This window comes from Phasianus colchicus, chromosome 17 (genome assembly GCF_987193195.1).
Source record: "Phasianus colchicus chromosome 17, bPhaCol1.hap1.1, whole genome shotgun sequence".
Lineage (NCBI taxonomy): Eukaryota > Metazoa > Chordata > Aves > Galliformes > Phasianidae > Phasianus > Phasianus colchicus.
Genome location: NC_143452.1, coordinates 737,303 through 753,802, shown reverse-complemented (window position 1 = coordinate 753,802; position 16,500 = coordinate 737,303). Strand labels below are relative to the sequence as shown.

At 56.3% G+C, this 16,500-nt stretch overlaps 2 protein-coding genes and 1 long non-coding RNA gene across 10 annotated transcripts in view; 1 reads left to right on the top strand and 2 right to left on the bottom strand.

Moving 5' to 3' along the window:
* Positions 1-1,063: 1,063 nt before the first annotated feature.
* Positions 1,064-6,139, top strand: TGIF2 (TGFB induced factor homeobox 2). 3 transcript variants are annotated; one of them, XM_031605685.2, is made up of 3 exons: positions 1,064-1,283; positions 2,614-2,852; positions 4,724-6,139. In XM_031605685.2, exons 2-3 carry the CDS (start codon positions 2,649-2,651, stop codon positions 5,306-5,308), a joined length of 789 nt encoding a protein of 262 aa, XP_031461545.2. In that variant the 5' UTR covers positions 1,064-1,283; positions 2,614-2,648; the 3' UTR covers positions 5,309-6,139. The 3 variants fall into 3 exon arrangements, with proteins under 3 accessions (XP_031461545.2, XP_090008102.1, XP_090008103.1); XM_090151976.1 differs by lacking the exon at positions 1,064-1,283 and adding an exon at positions 1,769-1,821; XM_090151977.1 differs by lacking the exon at positions 1,064-1,283 and adding an exon at positions 1,958-2,067.
* On the bottom strand, positions 6,048-9,764 carry LOC116236858 (uncharacterized). Its single transcript, XR_004168629.2, has 3 exons — positions 9,089-9,764; positions 7,668-7,770; positions 6,048-6,645 (listed from the first exon to the last, which is right to left on the bottom strand). It is a non-coding gene; the product is annotated as an uncharacterized LOC116236858 (long non-coding RNA).
* A 1,529-nt stretch (positions 9,765-11,293) lies between these two features.
* DLGAP4 (DLG associated protein 4) overlaps positions 11,294-16,500 on the bottom strand; it is a 160,623-nt gene continuing 155,416 nt past the window's right edge. For all 6 annotated transcript variants that reach the window (XM_090152333.1, XM_090152335.1, XM_090152332.1 and 3 more), the window contains 3 exons: positions 15,884-15,975; positions 13,367-13,519; positions 11,294-12,579 (listed from right to left, as the gene is read on the bottom strand). In XM_090152333.1, the coding sequence (XP_090008459.1) occupies positions 12,364-12,579; positions 13,367-13,519; positions 15,884-15,975 (461 nt within the window). In that variant the 3' untranslated portion in view covers positions 11,294-12,363. The remainder of the gene's footprint in view (positions 12,580-13,366; positions 13,520-15,883; positions 15,976-16,500) is intronic.

Here is a 16,500-nt window from a genome sequence, read left to right as displayed (position 1 = left end):
TTGCAAACTCTTTTTCTTGTGAAGGGTTCCCAGGTTTTACTTCTAAAAAAGCCCCAAAACCCAAACAACAGCCAAAACAAAACCTCAAAGCGCTTCTTTCAGAGGTGTGCTGTTTCTATCCCCAAACCAAAACTAGGCATAATGTCAGGAGTATTTGGTTGAGGCAGGGACACCGAGTCAGGAATCCATCTTTTGGGGTTAACCCGAAGCAGCTGCTTTCTCCTGTCCTTGCCGGGCCACACCGTCTCCATCCTCCTCGCTCATCAGAGAAGGGCGCTCTCATTCCTGAGGAACGCAGCAGCACCTCAGCCGCTCAGTTCGTGTCCGCCAGTCCCCTGACCAGGGGCTTTGCCCAGATTTCGGCTCGTCAGCGGCCGCAGCCAGCGTCGCTCGGAGCTGTGTTTTCTGCCCGCAGCCGAGACAGCGCTGGCACATGGCAGCCTCCCCAGGGAGGTTTCTCCCAGGCCCGAACCCCCCGCGCAGCGCTGCCGGCGGCTCCACGGCCCCTCCCCCCCCCCTCCCGCAGTTCCTGCTGCTATGGGGGCACGGCTCGGGCAGGCAGCGCCCCGCAGGGCCCCCCCAGGAGCCCCTTCCTTGCATCAAAAAGTACAAATTCAACAACGTCAGGAGACGAAGGAAGGAGGGAGCGGCTCCCGAGCGGAGCCGGCAGCCCCGTGGCCCCATCGGTTCACAGCATCCCCCTCCGGCACCGCCCGCCCGATTGTTTTCCAAACGGCCGAAGTTTAACGGCATTATCATGTCAATGGGCCCGGAGGGGTGGGGGCTCTGCCCGGGCCGCGGGGCTGTTCCCGGCCGTCCCGGCCCCGGGGAGCGGGGATTGGATCCCCCCGGGAACCCCCGGGCCGGGGGCTGCGGCGGGGCGCTGCGGGGCGGTAGCGTTACGCCGAGCGATTCGGGGCTGCGGGTTCACGGGAGACGTGGCGGACTTAGCGGCAGCGAAACGTCCGCTCGAAGCGGTTCTCATTCGGCCGCCGCGGAACGTCGAAGGAGAGCGGCTGCGGGCGGGGATCGCGGCGGGGCCGCCCCGCGGAGCCGCGTGCGGGAGCGGTGTGCGGACCTCGCGCGGCCGCGCCGGGCTCCGGGGAGCGGCCCCACGGCCACGCGTGACGCCGCCGGCGGTACAGAGACGGGGCGCGCGGTGCCGACGGGCGGAGGGGGATCCCGCGCGTCCCCCGAGCGAGTTTCCCACTTCGCTCTCCCGCTCGCCGCCTTCCTCCCCCCGGCACGGGAGCGCCGCGGCGCCGTTTCCGATTTCCCACCGCGTGAGTTAAAAGCGCCCGAACGCGGCGCGGACGGGACCGGGGCGGCCCGAGGTCCGCGGGGCTGCCACCCGCGGCCGTTCCCCGCCGCTCGCTCTCCCGCCCCGGGTCTCCTCCGGCCGGCTCCGCGGTGCCCGGGCCGCGGGAGGGGAAGAGGGGCCCCGGGCTCGCGGCGGGGGCCGGCGGTCGTCCCGCGAGGAGCCCCGCGCCGGCCGCGGGAGGGGGGCGGCCCCGGCTCCTCCGTCCGCAACTCCGCCGCGCCGCCGCGGGGCCGCGGCGGTGACAGCCGGGGGCGGGCGGGCGGGCCGGGGGCGGGGGGCCCGGCCCAAGTTCCTGCCTCCTTGGGAACAAAGGGAACTCTGTCTCGGCATCTGTCACCGCCGCGGCCCGCAAACTTTTCGGGGCGCCTCGGCCGCTCGCCGCCGGCCCCGCCGCTGCGGGAGGGCTCCTCCCGCACCCCGACCGCGGCCCCGGCGCGGCGGCGGCGCGACCCCGGCGCTGCCCATGCAAGGGCCCAGGCGGCGGCGGCGGCGGCCCGGGGGTAAGAGCGCAGCCGGAGCGGCGCAAAACATGGAGTCCCGCGCGGGCTGCGCGCGCGGCGGTGCGGGGCGACGCGGTGCGGGGCGGTGCGGCGCTCGGCGCGGCTCGGCGGGGCAGTGCGGAGCGGTGCGGTGCGGGGCGGTGCGGACCCGCAGCGCGGCCTCGCTCCCTTTGTGCGGCCGGGCCGGGAGCCGCCCCCCCTCGGGCGGCGTGAAAAGTTTGTGCGAGTCCCGGGCCGGTGCGCTCGGTGGGTTTTGTTCGCGCTCGGCGCTGTTTGTCTCTTCGGGCTCCAGTTCGGGGCAGTCGTTAGGGGGCCGGGGCGTGTTTTGTCGGTTTTTATTAATTTTTGCGGGCGGTGGTGGTCGCGGGGGGTGGGGGGGAGGTCGAGTTCGGGTCTCCGTTGGCTCTCCGCGCGGTTTCGGGTTTCCGTCCCTCTTGCCGAGCTCCAGCAGCGGGGCGGGCCCCCGCCGCCCGCTTTGTGCCCTCCGGGGCCCGGTACCTGTTGCGGGCGGCGGCGCTCCCGGCCCCTCCCGGCGCGTTCCCCGCTGACAGCGGCCGGGCCCCGCCGCCCCCCGGACCCCCCGTGTATCAATGCTCCCGGGGCCGCGGCGCGCCCCCCTCCCCCGCGCTCTCGTCCTCCGTCCGCCGCGGGGAGCCGGGCCCGGTCCGGCCCGCCCGTAACTCCGCGGGCCGTGCGCGCTCGGGCGGGCGGGGCTCCGTCTGTGCCGGTGCTCTGTGCCGGTGCTCTGTACCGGTGCTCGCCCCGACGCGCGCGGTACCGTTCCCCCTCCAGGCTCGAAGCAGCACTGCGCCGCGGGCAGCCCCGCCATGTCGGACAGCGACCTCGGCGAGGACGACGGCGCCGCGGCTCTGGACCCGTCGCAGTCGAACAAGAGGAAGAGAAGGGGCAACCTGCCCAAGGAGTCCGTGCGGATCCTGCGGGAGTGGCTGTACGAACACCGCTTCAACGCGTACCCCTCGGAGCAGGAGAAGCTCAGCCTCTCGGGCCAGACCAGCCTCTCCGTGCTGCAGGTACGGGCGCAGCCCCAGCACGGCGGGGCGGCCCCTCCTTGGGAGCTCCTGGAGCAGGGGCTGCCGGTGCGCTCGGATGGGGCCACACAAGGTGATGCCTGTCTGTCACGTCAGTGCCTGTGGGTGCTTTAGGCTTCCTCGCGTTGCCGAGATGCCCCTGTGGCCCCCTGGTGCAGGGGCGGCCATCCCAGGAGGACGCCGTGCCGGGGGCCCTGGGCAGCACTGGAGCTCGCTGCCCGGCACAGCAGTGGGACAGCCGGCCCAGCGCTCCTCTCCCCCGCTCCTCGCCCTGCTGCTGGCCCAGGCACCGCTGCGTGGGCCGTGGCACCGTCTGGTTTCCTTCTGAACCGACAAGGCAGGCTTTATTTTCTCTTTTCCTTATCGGTTTGAACACCGGCAGAGCAGCAGGCCTGTGTCCAGCAGCCTAGGGAGAGCCCGGGGCTGGGGCCGGCCATGGGCTTGGGGCCACCTCAGCCTGGGCCTGCCCCTGGGGTGCTGGGCTTGCCCGGCAGGGAGCTCTCAGGAGGTGCTGGCAGGGCTGTAGGGGGTTCCTTTCCCTGAAGCCCCGGGGGGGCAGGGCCCAGTGCAGTCTCTGGGTTTCCCAGGGGCATGGCTGCAGCCAGGCTGGGCTATGGGGTGCTCTCCCCAGGAGTTGGGGCAGTGGGGCCGAGCCGGGCCCTGCGCTCCCAGCGCCTGTTTGCATGCACGGCGGCCCCGGCTCTGCAGGGTGATGGCAGCTGTGTGGCCCCGTGTCCTCTGTCGGGGTCAGTGAGCTCCTGGTGAGTCCTGCAGCTGCCTGTCCCCCGCCCTCGGGGTGTCCTCCCCAGGAGTGTGGAGGTGCTGCTCTTGTGGAAGTGGTGTTTAAAAAGAGAGAAAAACAAAACAGCCCAGTGGCATGAAAGCGGAGGAGCTGAGGCCTGTGCAGCCCCCATACAGTTGAGTGCTGGAGTGTGGCTGGAGCAGCCCCCGGGCCGTGTGCTGTTCTATGGCCGGGCCGTGTGCCGGGCTGTGTGCCACGTGCTGGGCTGCAGCCTGCTGGTGGCGGCTCTGTGCCATGGGGCTACAGGAGCATGTCGAAGGCTGCTGCCTATGACTTGCAAGGGGAGAGGGCTTGTAAGGAAAGAGGGGCAAGACTCGTGGATTGGAGGGTGTTAAGTGCCAGATATTGTCTGAAAGACAACAAAAGGACAACTGAGATCTTGCTGTGATCGAGGTTGTGGTAAGTTCTCTTTCCCCAAGGAAATAATTTACAGAGCTGTTGATTTGGGAAATATTCATCATTTTTTGGCCTGATTTATTCTCATCTAATTGTTTTCTAGAAAGTAGGCATTTTTTTTTAAATGCAGTTTTTTATATGAAGACACTGAAACAATGCATGGCAGAAGCCAAATACACGGCTGCTGTACTTCCAAAAGGGCTTCCCAAGGTGCAGCTGCAGAGCTCTGCCCCGTTGCTGTGCAGATGTTGAGAAGTGCCTTTGAAGCTCAGCCGCAGTCTCACTGGCGGGCAGCAGGCACAGAACCAGATAGCGTGCTGCCTTATTCCCTCTGCTGCCCACAGGGGCTGAGGTTGCAGCTCTGCGAGTCGGGGAGTTGGTACCGGAGAGCTGAGGGCAATGCTCTGCCTGCCTGCACAGCGCTCCGCAGGCTGGGCAGTCCTGCACACCGTGCTGGGATGGAGGTGCTGGGGAAAAGGGGCTGCCCAGGCTGGCAGTATGGGGCAGGAAGCAGCCGGCGCTGGGGTTTCCGTATGCAGCTCCTACTGGGGCGGCTTCGCTCCTCCAAGGGAGATGTGGGGTGGAGGAGCCCTGCGATAGCTGAGGGAGGCACAGAACCTCTCACTGACAGCACTGTGCCCCTTTCTCCTCCCAGATCTGCAACTGGTTCATCAACGCCCGGCGGCGGCTGCTCCCTGACATGCTGCGCAAGGACGGGAAGGACCCCAACCAGTTCACCATCTCTCGCCGAGGGGGCAAAGCTGGCGACGTGACCCTGCCACGGGGTGCCACCGCTGGCTCCGGAGTGCTGGTGGTTCCTCCCGTGACGGCAGCGGGGGCTGCCAAGGTGCTGCCAATATCCGTGTGCCCGCAGGTACTGTGCCATCCTGCCCAGGCACTGGGTGGCAACCTGACAGTGCTGGGTGCCCGCAGTCCTGAGCGGGAGAAGCAGCCTGGCCTGCAGCGAGTGGAGCCAGATCCCCACCCCAAAGCTCTGCCAGGTGCCGCCAGCAGCACTGTGGCCCTGCTGGCGCGTGCCGAGGCAGCCAGCCCCACCAGTGGACTCTTCAACACGCCGCCCCCCACGCCCCCTGAGCTCTTCGGTGACGACTTCAGCAGCTTCCAGCTGCTGGTGGAGGTGGCACTGCAGAAGGCGGCTGAGCTGGAATCGCAGCGGCAGGGCGGGCAGCTGCCCCTCTCACCTCAGACTGAGCCCCCAGGCACTTCTGACAACAAATAACCCCCAGTCCGGGTCCTGCGGGGTGCCCTTCCCTGGGGGTGCCCAACCTCCAGCCTTCTGCCACCCATGGGACCCCTCTTCTCTGGCTCAGGAGCCTGTGACCTCCTGCACCCTCTCACAGCTCATCTCAGAAGCAGACCTGTGCATCCCTGTACCTTCGCTGACCAAGGGGGTGAGGAGAGGAAGGGCTGTCCTGCCCCATCCTGGGGAGATGCCTGCCACCAAGGAGCTCCTGCTGGGAACGGGGCCCTGGGCAGGTGGGACCAGACCTCTGTGACAGAGAGACCTCTCCTTGCCGTGACTGATGGTTGCTGTGCGAAGCCATGGAACTCCCTCGGAAAACCTGCTGACTTCTTTTTCTCATTCCTGGAAACAAGGGTCCAGCCAACACCACTTCTTCAGGGAGAGGAAGAGAGAATATATATATTTTTTAAGTTTGTGTCTGTTTTAAGGATTGTGGATGAAATTCTTTTTCTCCCAAATGTCTCTGATCCTTCTTGTACCTTTCTCCAGTTTTTGCAGACAGCCATAGCAGGGCCTTGTGCTGGCCAGGAGCCACAACCTGCCTGGAGAAGGCTGGGGGACGGGCGAACTGGAAACTTGAAACCCGTGGCAAATGCAGGACCCTCATCTTCTGCCTTAGGGTGTGACAGATACTGCCAGTAGAAATCTCGATGGTGCTGTTTAGCAGTTTTTTGGTTTTTTTATTTGTTGCTGTTGAAACCTTTTCCCTTTGTGATTTATGTTTTTGTTTTTTTTTTTTTAATTTTAAATTTCTTCAACAAATGTTTCCATGATTTTCCCCGTGTTTCTCTCATGTTCCTGCTGAAGATGTGCACACTGTCCTGGAGCAGAGAGCATGCTGCAGAGCCTGAGGAGCACCGGCTGCAGGCTGCTGCGGGGGGCGGACGCAAAGCCGACTGTGAAATTTTTGTATCCAAGGTTTTTGTTTTTAATTTAATTTTTTTTTAATTTTTTTTTTTTTCAAATAACATTTGGAAAGGAGCATGTTGTGAGCATGGGCAGCCCGTGCGTTCCTCTGCAGGTGCACTGCTCGCAGCCTGCACACCGCTGCCCCTGGAAAGCAGCCAAACACCGGTGAGATACCGCGGGGGGAGCTGAGTCCTGCTGCTCTCCACTGCCCCCACAGCCCTCCAGCAGCACAGTGGGTGCTGGTGACCTCCAGCATCAGCTGGTGCCTGGGGGAGCCCTGGCACGACAGAGCTTGCTGGCGCTGGGGCTGTTTTTGTCATGGGCAGCTCCTGGGCGTCGCTTTCTGTGCTGGATTGAGAGCCTGGGCACTGCAGGGGTCCTGGAACTGAGCTATTGCTGTTTCACTGTAAATTGAAGTTAAATAGTGATACGTACACACCTATGTTATCTATCCTGAAAAACACTAATCGTAGGTAATTAGCCTGATGTTAAGTTGCATGACTAGAGATAATGTCCACAGGACCTGGTGCTCTGCAGAACATGGAGCCTGGGGAGAGCACTGACTTGGGGGCCTGTTTTTCTTCCTCTTTTCTTGTTTAGAGGAAAGGTGACAGGGGAGGAAGGAGAGCTCCCAAGCACTGAGGGGCTGGGGACAGTTTGCCAGCAGTGCATTGCATTGGCTGATTGCCCTTCTGCAGTGGGGGGCCAAGCATCAATGGTCCCCAGCCAGGCAGGGGCACCAGTGCAGTGCTGTGGGGATGATGCTCACCATGCAGTTACAAGCATCACCTTGCTCAGCTCCCCGGGCTCTGGTTCTGTCCAGCTTTTGCCCTGTCCCTCCTTGCTGGGGAAAGCCCTGAACTTTAGGACAGCCTTTCCTTATTTGTAGGTAGCCCTTCTCCCCGGTGCTGTCCCCCTTAGCAGGGAGAAGCTTTTCCTTCACCTCCCCTTATTTTTGCCTCAGTCAAACCAAAGTGGGGACGAGCAGTGCTGCTGCACTGGTGGCAGGAGCGCTGCAGCTGTACCCGTGAGATGGATTGGTATTGATGGAATAGTATTGCTAACCCTGGGGATGGACCAGAAAGAATCTGTGGGGTTGGGGGGAGAGGGGTGGGATTTATGGAATTAAAGTTTGGAGCAAAAAACTACTGTAAATATCTTTTTGTTTGTTCTTCTGTTGTCAAATAAAAGTTTTTGTTTTGTTTCTTTTTTAAATATGAGATCTGAGTCAGGCTGTGTTATGTCACTCTCGCTCCTCCCTCACCTCATTACCCAACGTGCTGATGCGCCGCAGTGCCAGCCCCCAGCTCCTGACACTCAGCCAAAGCAGCTTAAGAGGTCTAAGAACCACTGCTGGGTGAGGGAAAAAAGAGGCCTGTGCCTGGCACCAGCCTGCACCTACCCCATTTGGTCTGGTGGCCATTACCTGCTCACTGCCACAGCACTGCGTCCTGATGTCTGCAAGCAGAAAGCCCCCTCCTCTGCCTGGCCTGGATCAGAAGAGTTGGACTGTTGCTGTTAGACCTTTTCTGAAGGGGAAAAAATGATAATACGTTCATGGCTTGACCCTGCCAGACGCTCAGGTGACATGCAAGGCTGACCCCTGAGCAGCAGCCACTTGCTGCTCCATGTGCAGCTGTGACACGGACCCAAAGGCAGCAGCAGTATCAGAATCGCTGCCCTGGGCTCTGGGGCAGGGCTGAGAGCTGAGCAGGGCTTCCCAGCTTGGGGCAGATGCTGGCAGTGTGCACAGTGGTACTCCGTCTGCTGGTGGCTTTGAATGTGCACATCCTGCACTGCAGTCCTGATGGTTCCTGCTGCCCTATCCCATGCCCCAGGCCCTGGGCAGGGGTCATGGAAGGAGGTAGGCCCCTAGTCCCCCTGCAAAGCCTCACTCCTGCAGCTCCAAGGATGCCTTTTGGCATCTCTGGGGAAAGGAACAGCAACGATTGACCCCACCTTGTGCTTTCTGCTGCTAATTTCTGTTCTCGGTGATGGGTGTGGGCTGGGGTACCCTGGAGGCAGGGAGGTAGGAAAGGACTGAGCTAGCACACAGCCAGGGCCACCAGCCCAGCATAGGGAAGACTACGCAGCAATGAGGACTGTGGCAGATTAAAACACAGCTGGTACTCTCCCATCCAGCTCTGCCTGTCTCTCCAGCAGCCCCAAGAGACACCTCAGGCTCCCTGAGCCCCAAGCTGGGCTCTGGGCACCTGTTGCTGCTTGGACAGGCTTTGGGCAGAGCCTTGGGGATCTGCATTCAGCCCTGCTGGGATGGGGTCACCAGACTTCAGCAGAGCTTGGGCTCCTCAACATCTTCCCTGTAAAGAGACAATGGGAAGGTACAAGAGGCTGGGCGTTGGGGCAGCAGGGGCTGCTACCTGCCTCTGAGCACGGCCACAGGGCTCAGCTCTGCTCCATCATTGCCCCTGTCAACTGCTCCTATGCAGAAAGAGGAGAGCAAGAAGCCATGAAAGTGAGCAGCAGAGATGGCCAACAGCCCCCACCTCTGTCCTGCAAGGCAAGAAGTGTGGATTTGTGCTCCTTGGAGGGGTCCTACCTCATGACCCCAGCCATGTTCTGTTCTCCATCTAGCTGAAAAAAGCTCTTTTAATGTGATGCTTTCATGCCACATGTGATGCCACCACTACCCTGAGAACATACATGTGGTGTGGAGGCCTGGACCAGACTCCCAAGTGAACGCAGACCCCATTGCTGGGGCAGAGGGGCAGAGCAAGGCGGCATGCTCCACAGCAGTGCAATCAGAGGGTCAAATTACAGGTGGTGTCATCACCTCGGCTGCACTGCAAATTGCTCTGTTGCTGCTGTGCTGTCTTACTGCCTCACCTCCCGGCGCTCCCCCAGCAAGGAGCTGCGCTGCCGTCAGAGCTCTGCAGGGTGCTCGGTACGCTCGACTTCTGCGGAGGGCACTGCTGGTGTCAGAGGAATCCCACAGCCATCCCAGCTGACACGTACGATATTTACAGGAAAACTGAAACGGTGGAGCTGATTCCAAGTTTGACCAAAGCACAGCTGACACAAGGGCAGCCCTCATGTAAAACAACAGCCGCGGAGATTCACACCTGCTGCAGCACGAAAGAAAGACGACCTGCCGCCCGGACGTGGGCACAGCGTGCCCGCCCCGCGCTGAGGTGATGCAGGAGCCCTCGGCCGGGCGGCGCGCACGGCTCGGTCAGACACGGGCCAGGCAGCACTTGAGCGGGGACTGAGTAAGGCGGCTGTGGAAGGAGGCTGAGGCCCCGGCAGGCGGGCGCGTCTCCCTTCGCGCCCCACGCTCCTGGCCCCCAGTACCCCGCTCCCCTGTACGCGCCCCGGAGAAGCAGCGCTGTCCGCGGGGCTCAGGGAGCCGCCGGGCCGGGCCGGGACTGACCGCGAGCATAGGGAGGAGCAGCGAGCGCCGCACCGCCCTCAGCTGACGGCGGAAGTCCCGCCTTTTCCAGTGGCCACTTTTCCAGGAAGTTCCTCACCGGTGTCCCTGATGTTGTCTGTTGTGATTGGCTGGCGGGTCCGGCGGCCCTTCATCAGATTACCCGGAAGTACACGGAGCACGGAAAACCCTCCCCTTATACACGGGAGCAGCCATTTTGTTTTGACCGCCATTTTATGGCGGGAGCAGCCATTTTGTTAAACGTCACACCGCTCTGTGATTGGCCGGCGGCCATTCTTCACACCCCACACCCACGTGCTCTGAGGCAGCGCTGTGATTGGCTGCGCTCCTTCTTCGCACCGCGAAGCGCCGGGACGCAGAGATGGCTGCGTTGGCAGCCGGTGCGTGCGGATAAAGTAGTCGTACAGAAGCGAGCACAGACATGTATAAACGTTTTATTGATCTGTTTTTCTCTATTTGTATGCATACGCATATAGCTTTACGCATATATGCATTGATCGAGCTGCAGAAATTAAAGGCAGAGCCCGCAGGCCCTGGGATGAGCCTGACGCGCTCCATGCTGCCCGCAGCACAGCGGCTGCACGGCTGCTGCCACGCGTCCGGCCCGCCGCGTGCCGCGGGGCGCCTCCCAGCAGCGCGTGCTGAGGCCCAGCTGCGGGCCGCTGCTCTCTGGGGCAGGAGCAGCTGGCTGCGCCCAGGAGGCCAGAGCCTGCGGGCACCCGCTGAGGGCAGAGGAAGGAAGGCCGGACAAAGCGTTCTCAGCGCGGTGCCGTCGCACGCCCACCCCGCGCAGCAGCCTTCCGGGCCAGGGCCGCCCCCTGCTGCAGCAGCCTCAGCTCCCTTGAGAAGCATTACGTACACAAGTGCCCTTCCCCCGCCCTGTCTTCCCAAGTTCGGTGCTAGAGGCCTCTTAAAAACTCGGAAGCTTCCCAGCCCACCCCAGACACCCAATGGTGTAATCGCCAACTGAGTCTCTCTACACACGAAGTTGAATTTAAGTTACACTACAGCCAAACTTTGATGGAAATATAATTCCGTTGTACGAATATTAAGGCATCTCCAAAAGCACATGCATGCACCCCACCGGTCAGTACAGAATGTTGACTCAGACATCATTCAAGGTTTCACTTTTATTTATTTTTTTGCCTTCTGGATCACCAACACCCTCGCTGAAACTTCTTTGGGATTCCACCCCCAACCCCATGAAAGTAGCAGACCATCTCCCAACTCATTCAAGCAAGTGAACAACAACAACAAAAAAAATCCCCAGCAAGATCACTCAGAATAGGACCAAATGCTTATTTTAAGGGGGTGGCAAAGAATTGGGTGGTGACAGCTCTGGCTTCAAGAAGCCAAACTGAAAAGGAGGCCTACAAAGGAGAAAATGGGCTAAAAAATACTTAGCACTCCTTTCTCTACCCAAAGAGCAGGGAGATAAGGAAAAAATAGTCATCTGATTACACACAGGGTATATATTTTTACACACACTTTTACACACATCTAGATATAGTACATGTAAAAATATATGCTATACATATGCCCATCCTCACAAAGGTGCTTTTAATACACCATCTGCACTGTGTGTATGGGCATGTATACGTGTGTATGAATTAAATGTACAGGTACTACTAAGTGTATATGTGCATATGTACACATACATACAGGCAGGCAGCCTTCCTTTAGCCACCCCTGCCTTCCTTTTTGTACAAAACCCAGTCCTCCCACCCTGAAACACCAGCACACACACCCAGCCCTCCCCTGCCCCAGCCCACTTTGAAACAGGTCCCTCAGTGTTTAGCAGCTTCTTTCTAACAAGCAACTCAGGGGATATAATTTTTGGGGTGGAGGGGCAGAGAAATAAAACTCAAAGTGAAGCATGTGTGGATCATGTCTGTAGTTGCTCTGTGGTCCTTCAGCCCCCCTCCTGTGCCTGTGGTAGGGCACTACCAGCCAAGCACCGTCCCTGCCCCCTTTGCCAGCTTATTGCACGTTTGCTTTCAGGCTGCATTTCAGCAACTCTGCATTACATTCCACAGATTGTCATCCTCTCACTTCATTAAAACAGGAATATGAAGCCAGTGCCCAGTCCCTGCCCACCCGTCCTCCCCCCACCCCCTATCCCCATCAAAAGGAGAACAAAAAAGAAAACCAAGAAAGGCTGCTTGCTAGCAGAGTGCAACAGTAGTACACACTGAATAGGTGTTCTCTTCAGGAGCTCTGTGGAAGAGAGGTTATTTCTAACACAGTAAATAAAGCCATGCAGAGGGTAGGAGAAAGGGAGCAGAAGGAGGAAAAATAAAGGATGAGGAGGAAGAACAGAACTAAAGAGGAAGAAGAACACAGCATGGCAAGTGCTCAAGGCTTCATGTTTTGTTGTCCTCTTCTTGTAAACAAGCTAATAATTCTCATTAGTTAGAACAAGTAAAAAGATTGAAGTTCCAAGTTGAGGGGCTGGAGGTTCCAGGAGTCTGTTCAGTCCGTTCAACACCACCACAGCCAGTGAGAAAACAAGGGGTATTTTTTTCTTTTTTTTTTAATGTTTAAAATCTTCATTACTTAAAGCTGAGAGAAAAAGCCAACTCAGGAGCCCTTTTCAAGGATGGCTCATTGTCTCTAGACTGAATAAATCACACTAGTTTAGAGAGAACCTTTTTTTTTTTTTCCTTTTTAATGACTTATAAAAACCACATGGTTCCTTCCTCTGCCCCTTTACTCAAAGGCGTGTCTGTGCCTCAGGGACGTAGATCTCGATGCTGTCTGCACTCTCCGTGGCTGAGTTCTGCCGGACAGAGGCAGCGCGCTTGGCTGCCATGAGACGCTTGCGAGCTTCCTGGCGCTGCTTGTCTGAATCAGAGGCTTTGTCCCGGTTCAGTTGGGATTTGGACTTTGCTGGCTTCTTTGGCACTGGAGGGGGTGGTTTCTTCTCTTCCTTTAGGGAGACAGTAAGGAAAAACCCAAACATAAAATAAAAATGCACATACAGAATTTGCTCTCTGCTATGGTGGGGACTCTCAAGACCTGAAGAGCTAAGAAACAAGGTTATGAGTGACAAATGCAAGAGATAGGAACAGTTCCAGAGCAAGACACTCATCATAAAATAAGCTTTCTACTCCTTAAAAAATAAAAAAGGACTATTTTGCTTTTCATGGTATATGTACTGAGGTTTTTTTTCTGGCTGTATCTGTGGCCCAGCTGTAAGTCAGAGCACAGAAGACAGCACAAAGACTGAACATCATCTGAAACTGCAAAATTCTAATATGCTGCGCTGCCCATAGCCATAGCATTCTTCCCCTCATATGTGGTCAGACAGGGTGGCCCTGAGATGCAGCCTGCCCTGGATTTCCAAAAGGCTCCAGCAGATGCTTTTTATACCACCCAGGCACCAGTACTTATGCAGTGCTTATAACACTAGAGGCCTCTGCATCACTGCTTTGAGTGTACGACATTCTTCCATCTTCCTCTTGTAAAAATTGCTTCCACTATTACTCAAGAGGCTGTGAAAGCATGCACAAGGAGGATGGCTGATTAACAATACAATCTCATTAGTACAAGTGCCAGAACTATTATCGCAGGCAGCTAGATTATATGGAGGGATTACACTGCAGAAATAGAAGGTAGTGAACATCTTAGAGATCTTCTGTTTGCAGACAGGAGTAGATGTCATACCTGAAATATCTGTGAAATGCTCTCACTACTCTAAATTGCCCCACACTCACCTTTCTCTCCGGTGTCTCTGCCAATTGCCAGCTATTAGCTTTCAGATGGTACAGCTCATCAAATTTCATGCTGATGTCTTCAATGGACAACTGCAGGAGATCCCAAAACCCAGCTAGGTCCTGGGCTGTGGGTCTGGGATTGGCATTAGGGTTCTACAAGGGAAGGCGTAGAAATACATCAGAAAGAATATGCCTGTACAGCTAACATCTACTCTTTTCTAATGACTGAAGCTTCAAAAACCCTTTAAGAAACTTCAGCCTTAAGTAGGAACAGGCATGAGGCCATCATTTACAGACAGAAGTTTTTCAGCAGCAATCAGGAAGAAGAGATCCTGATGGAATTTCTTATATAAGAGACTGAAAAATAATCCTAAAAGACACTCTGCAGCAGAAGGCAACAGCACCTTTCTCCTCATGTCATCTCTGGTTAAGTCTAATCCCACAGCAGTAACCTCCAACTGAAGATCTCTGGCATGCAATTCAGAACACTTTTTTTTTTTTAAAGTACATTGATCATAACTTAAGGGAATTGAATAATAGAAACTGATACAGCACAATGCAAGCCACAGCTGACAGCTGGAAAGCTTGCATGCTACTGTTTTCACAAACAAAACTACTTTGCTACACATCTGAAAGTATCAGTACAGGTCAGGGAATGACCTGCTGGAAAGAAGCTCTGTGGCAAAGGACCTGGGTGCCCTGATGGCCAGCACTTTGCCCATGAGTCAACAGTGTGTCCCGGTGGCCAAGAAGGCCAATGTTATATTAGGGTGCATTACAAAGAGCATGGCCAACAGAGTGAGGGAGGTGGTTCTCCCCTCTGCCCTCTGATTTGCCCTGCTGAGACCAAATCTGGAGTTCTGTGTTGTTTTGGGTGCCTCAGTTCACAAAAGACAAGGATCTCCTAGAAAGAGTCCAGCAGAGGGCCATGAAGATCTCCAGGGCCTGAAGCATCTCTGTATGATGTATGACGAAAGGCTGAGAGTGCTGGGGAAGAGATGACTGAGGTTGGGGGGGGGGGGGGAAAGGTAGGGGGGGTGGAGGGGTAGATCTACAAGTATCTAAAGTGAGGAATTCAAATGGGTCCAGGCCCTTTCTGTGGTTTGTAGTGACAGGAGAAGCGGCAACAGGTGAGAACTGGAGCACAGGAAGTTTCATCTGAGCACAAGGAGGAATTTCTCTACAGTGAGGGTGCCAAGCTCTGGCACAAGCTGTGCAGAGGAGGTGGAGCCTCCTTCTCTGGAGATATCCAAACCCACCTGGATGCTTTCCTGCATGACCTGCTCTAGAAGTGGGGTGGGGCTGGGGAACTCAAGAGAAGCCTTCCATCCCTTTGATTCTGTGATTTCTTAGACTTGTTTATAGGTTCATAGAATTGTAGAAAGGCTTGGGCTGGCAGGGACCCTACAACCCCCATCCCCACCCCTGCCATGGGCTGGCTGCCCTACCTCAGCTCAGGCTGCCCAGGGCCCAGCCATGGCCTTGGGCACCTCCAGGGGATGGGGCACCTACATTTTGCTGGGCAGCAGTACCAGCACCTCATCATCGTAACTTCTAAAAAAAATTTTTAAGGAGCTAAAGTAAATTTGCCCCCATTAAAAACAGAAATTCCCTAATTCTCAGGCACCTAAACTGCCAACATAGGCCTGCACTGTCCCAGGAAAGCACAGGATTAAATCTAAGCAACTCAGCACAATGTCTCAAAGGAAAATTTCAACACAGAATATTGCTGAAAGCCTGGCTGCTGGTGTTCTTCTCTCGGTCATGTTCAAAGATCAGCAAGGGAACATCCAGCACTTCACCTCCTTCTTCTTCCTCTATGTTTTTTGCAAGTAAAGGGAACACTCAATTCTGCAAAACCCAAAAGCTTGTGGGGAAAGAGACAACCCCCAAATCTTAGATTCCCACCCATCCTCAAGTTAGCTCAGCAAGAGCAAACCTTCACATTAATTTGAAGAGATCTGATTCAAGCCATGTTTTGTGATTAACCAGAGACAACTGTGTTGGGACAGTTCTACCATCCACATTATCTACATGCAAAGGAAGCATCTTTGGAGAACAACATGCTTTTCAAACACCCCCTCCATTTGGCAAAAATCTGTGTTTCACCTAAAAATGTCCTTTAGAAGCAACAAAGAAGTGGTTTCCAGGACACACAGCAGAATGGTTACATGACATCAGACCTACAAGAGACTCTGCAGGTGCCCTTTAATGTGCCCTAATGGCAGTTGAAGAGAATTTCTCTGTGCCACACAAGCACCAAAGCAAACTGCAAATATTCATCCCTGAGCAGAGCACAGCTAAGAAATGCCTGTTCAGCCATCCACTGCTCACCTGCTATTTGAAAACAGCATGAATCCATCACAGCACAGTGGTCAGGCTGTAGGCTACAGCCACTCTGGCTTTGCTCTGTACCACTATCAGGTATTATAGTGTCAGTGTAATAGTATTCCTGTTGTGCTGCTGAAACAGCTGTATTTCCCTCCCAGAAAGAGGCAGGAATAAAACCAGACTCACCAAGTTTTGCTCACACAGGCCATGGAATTGCTGGAACTTCTGTGACATTAGTAGCTGTGCACTGCCCACTGCACTCAGGACTTTTCCTAAGACTATTAGAGGATGAAAAAGAAAAGAAAGAAGGGCTTAGTTGAACAGTCCATGCGTGCAGTAACAAACTCAGGCATTCATGGAGCAAGAAACAATCATTAGCAGTTACAGAGATCTGTTAAGAACTAACTACTCTCAGGCAACAAAGCTGCACTGAAAATACAGTCTATGGTTATCTCTGCCATCCATCATTGCTCCTTCTATCTAGAGCAGGTCTGAAGCAGGACAACGGATGAAGATCATGGCAACAGAGCTTGCAGGAAGTACCTTGAGGCTTGTGTGATGGGCTGAAGATGACTCAAGCGCCAGCCAGAGGAGTTGTAGCTGGCGCCTGCTCACAGATCATCTCCTGCTCTTCTGCCCATGGACAAAGAAAAAGAAGCAAGGGACAGGAGAACTGTCTCCAATCTCCATTTACCAGAATGGATTAAAATACTGTCAGGCAAGTGTTTTTAATCACAATGCTTTTAAAATCCACGGCTTTATACTGCTCTTAGCGGGCCTCCAAGGAGCCTCTGAGTATAGCA

Bases quoted from the DNA above. Each gene is read 5' to 3' on its own strand.
- TGIF2 (XM_090151976.1), top strand. From the start codon at position 1,785: ATGCAAGGGCCCAGGCGGCGGCGGCGGCGGCCCGGGG. The intron at 1,822-2,613 runs GTAAGAGCGCAG...TTCCCCCTCCAG, and splicing joins GCGGCGGCGGCGGCCCGGGG to GCTCGAAGCAGCACTGCGCC. The intron at 2,853-4,723 runs GTACGGGCGCAG...TTCTCCTCCCAG, and splicing joins CCAGCCTCTCCGTGCTGCAG to ATCTGCAACTGGTTCATCAA.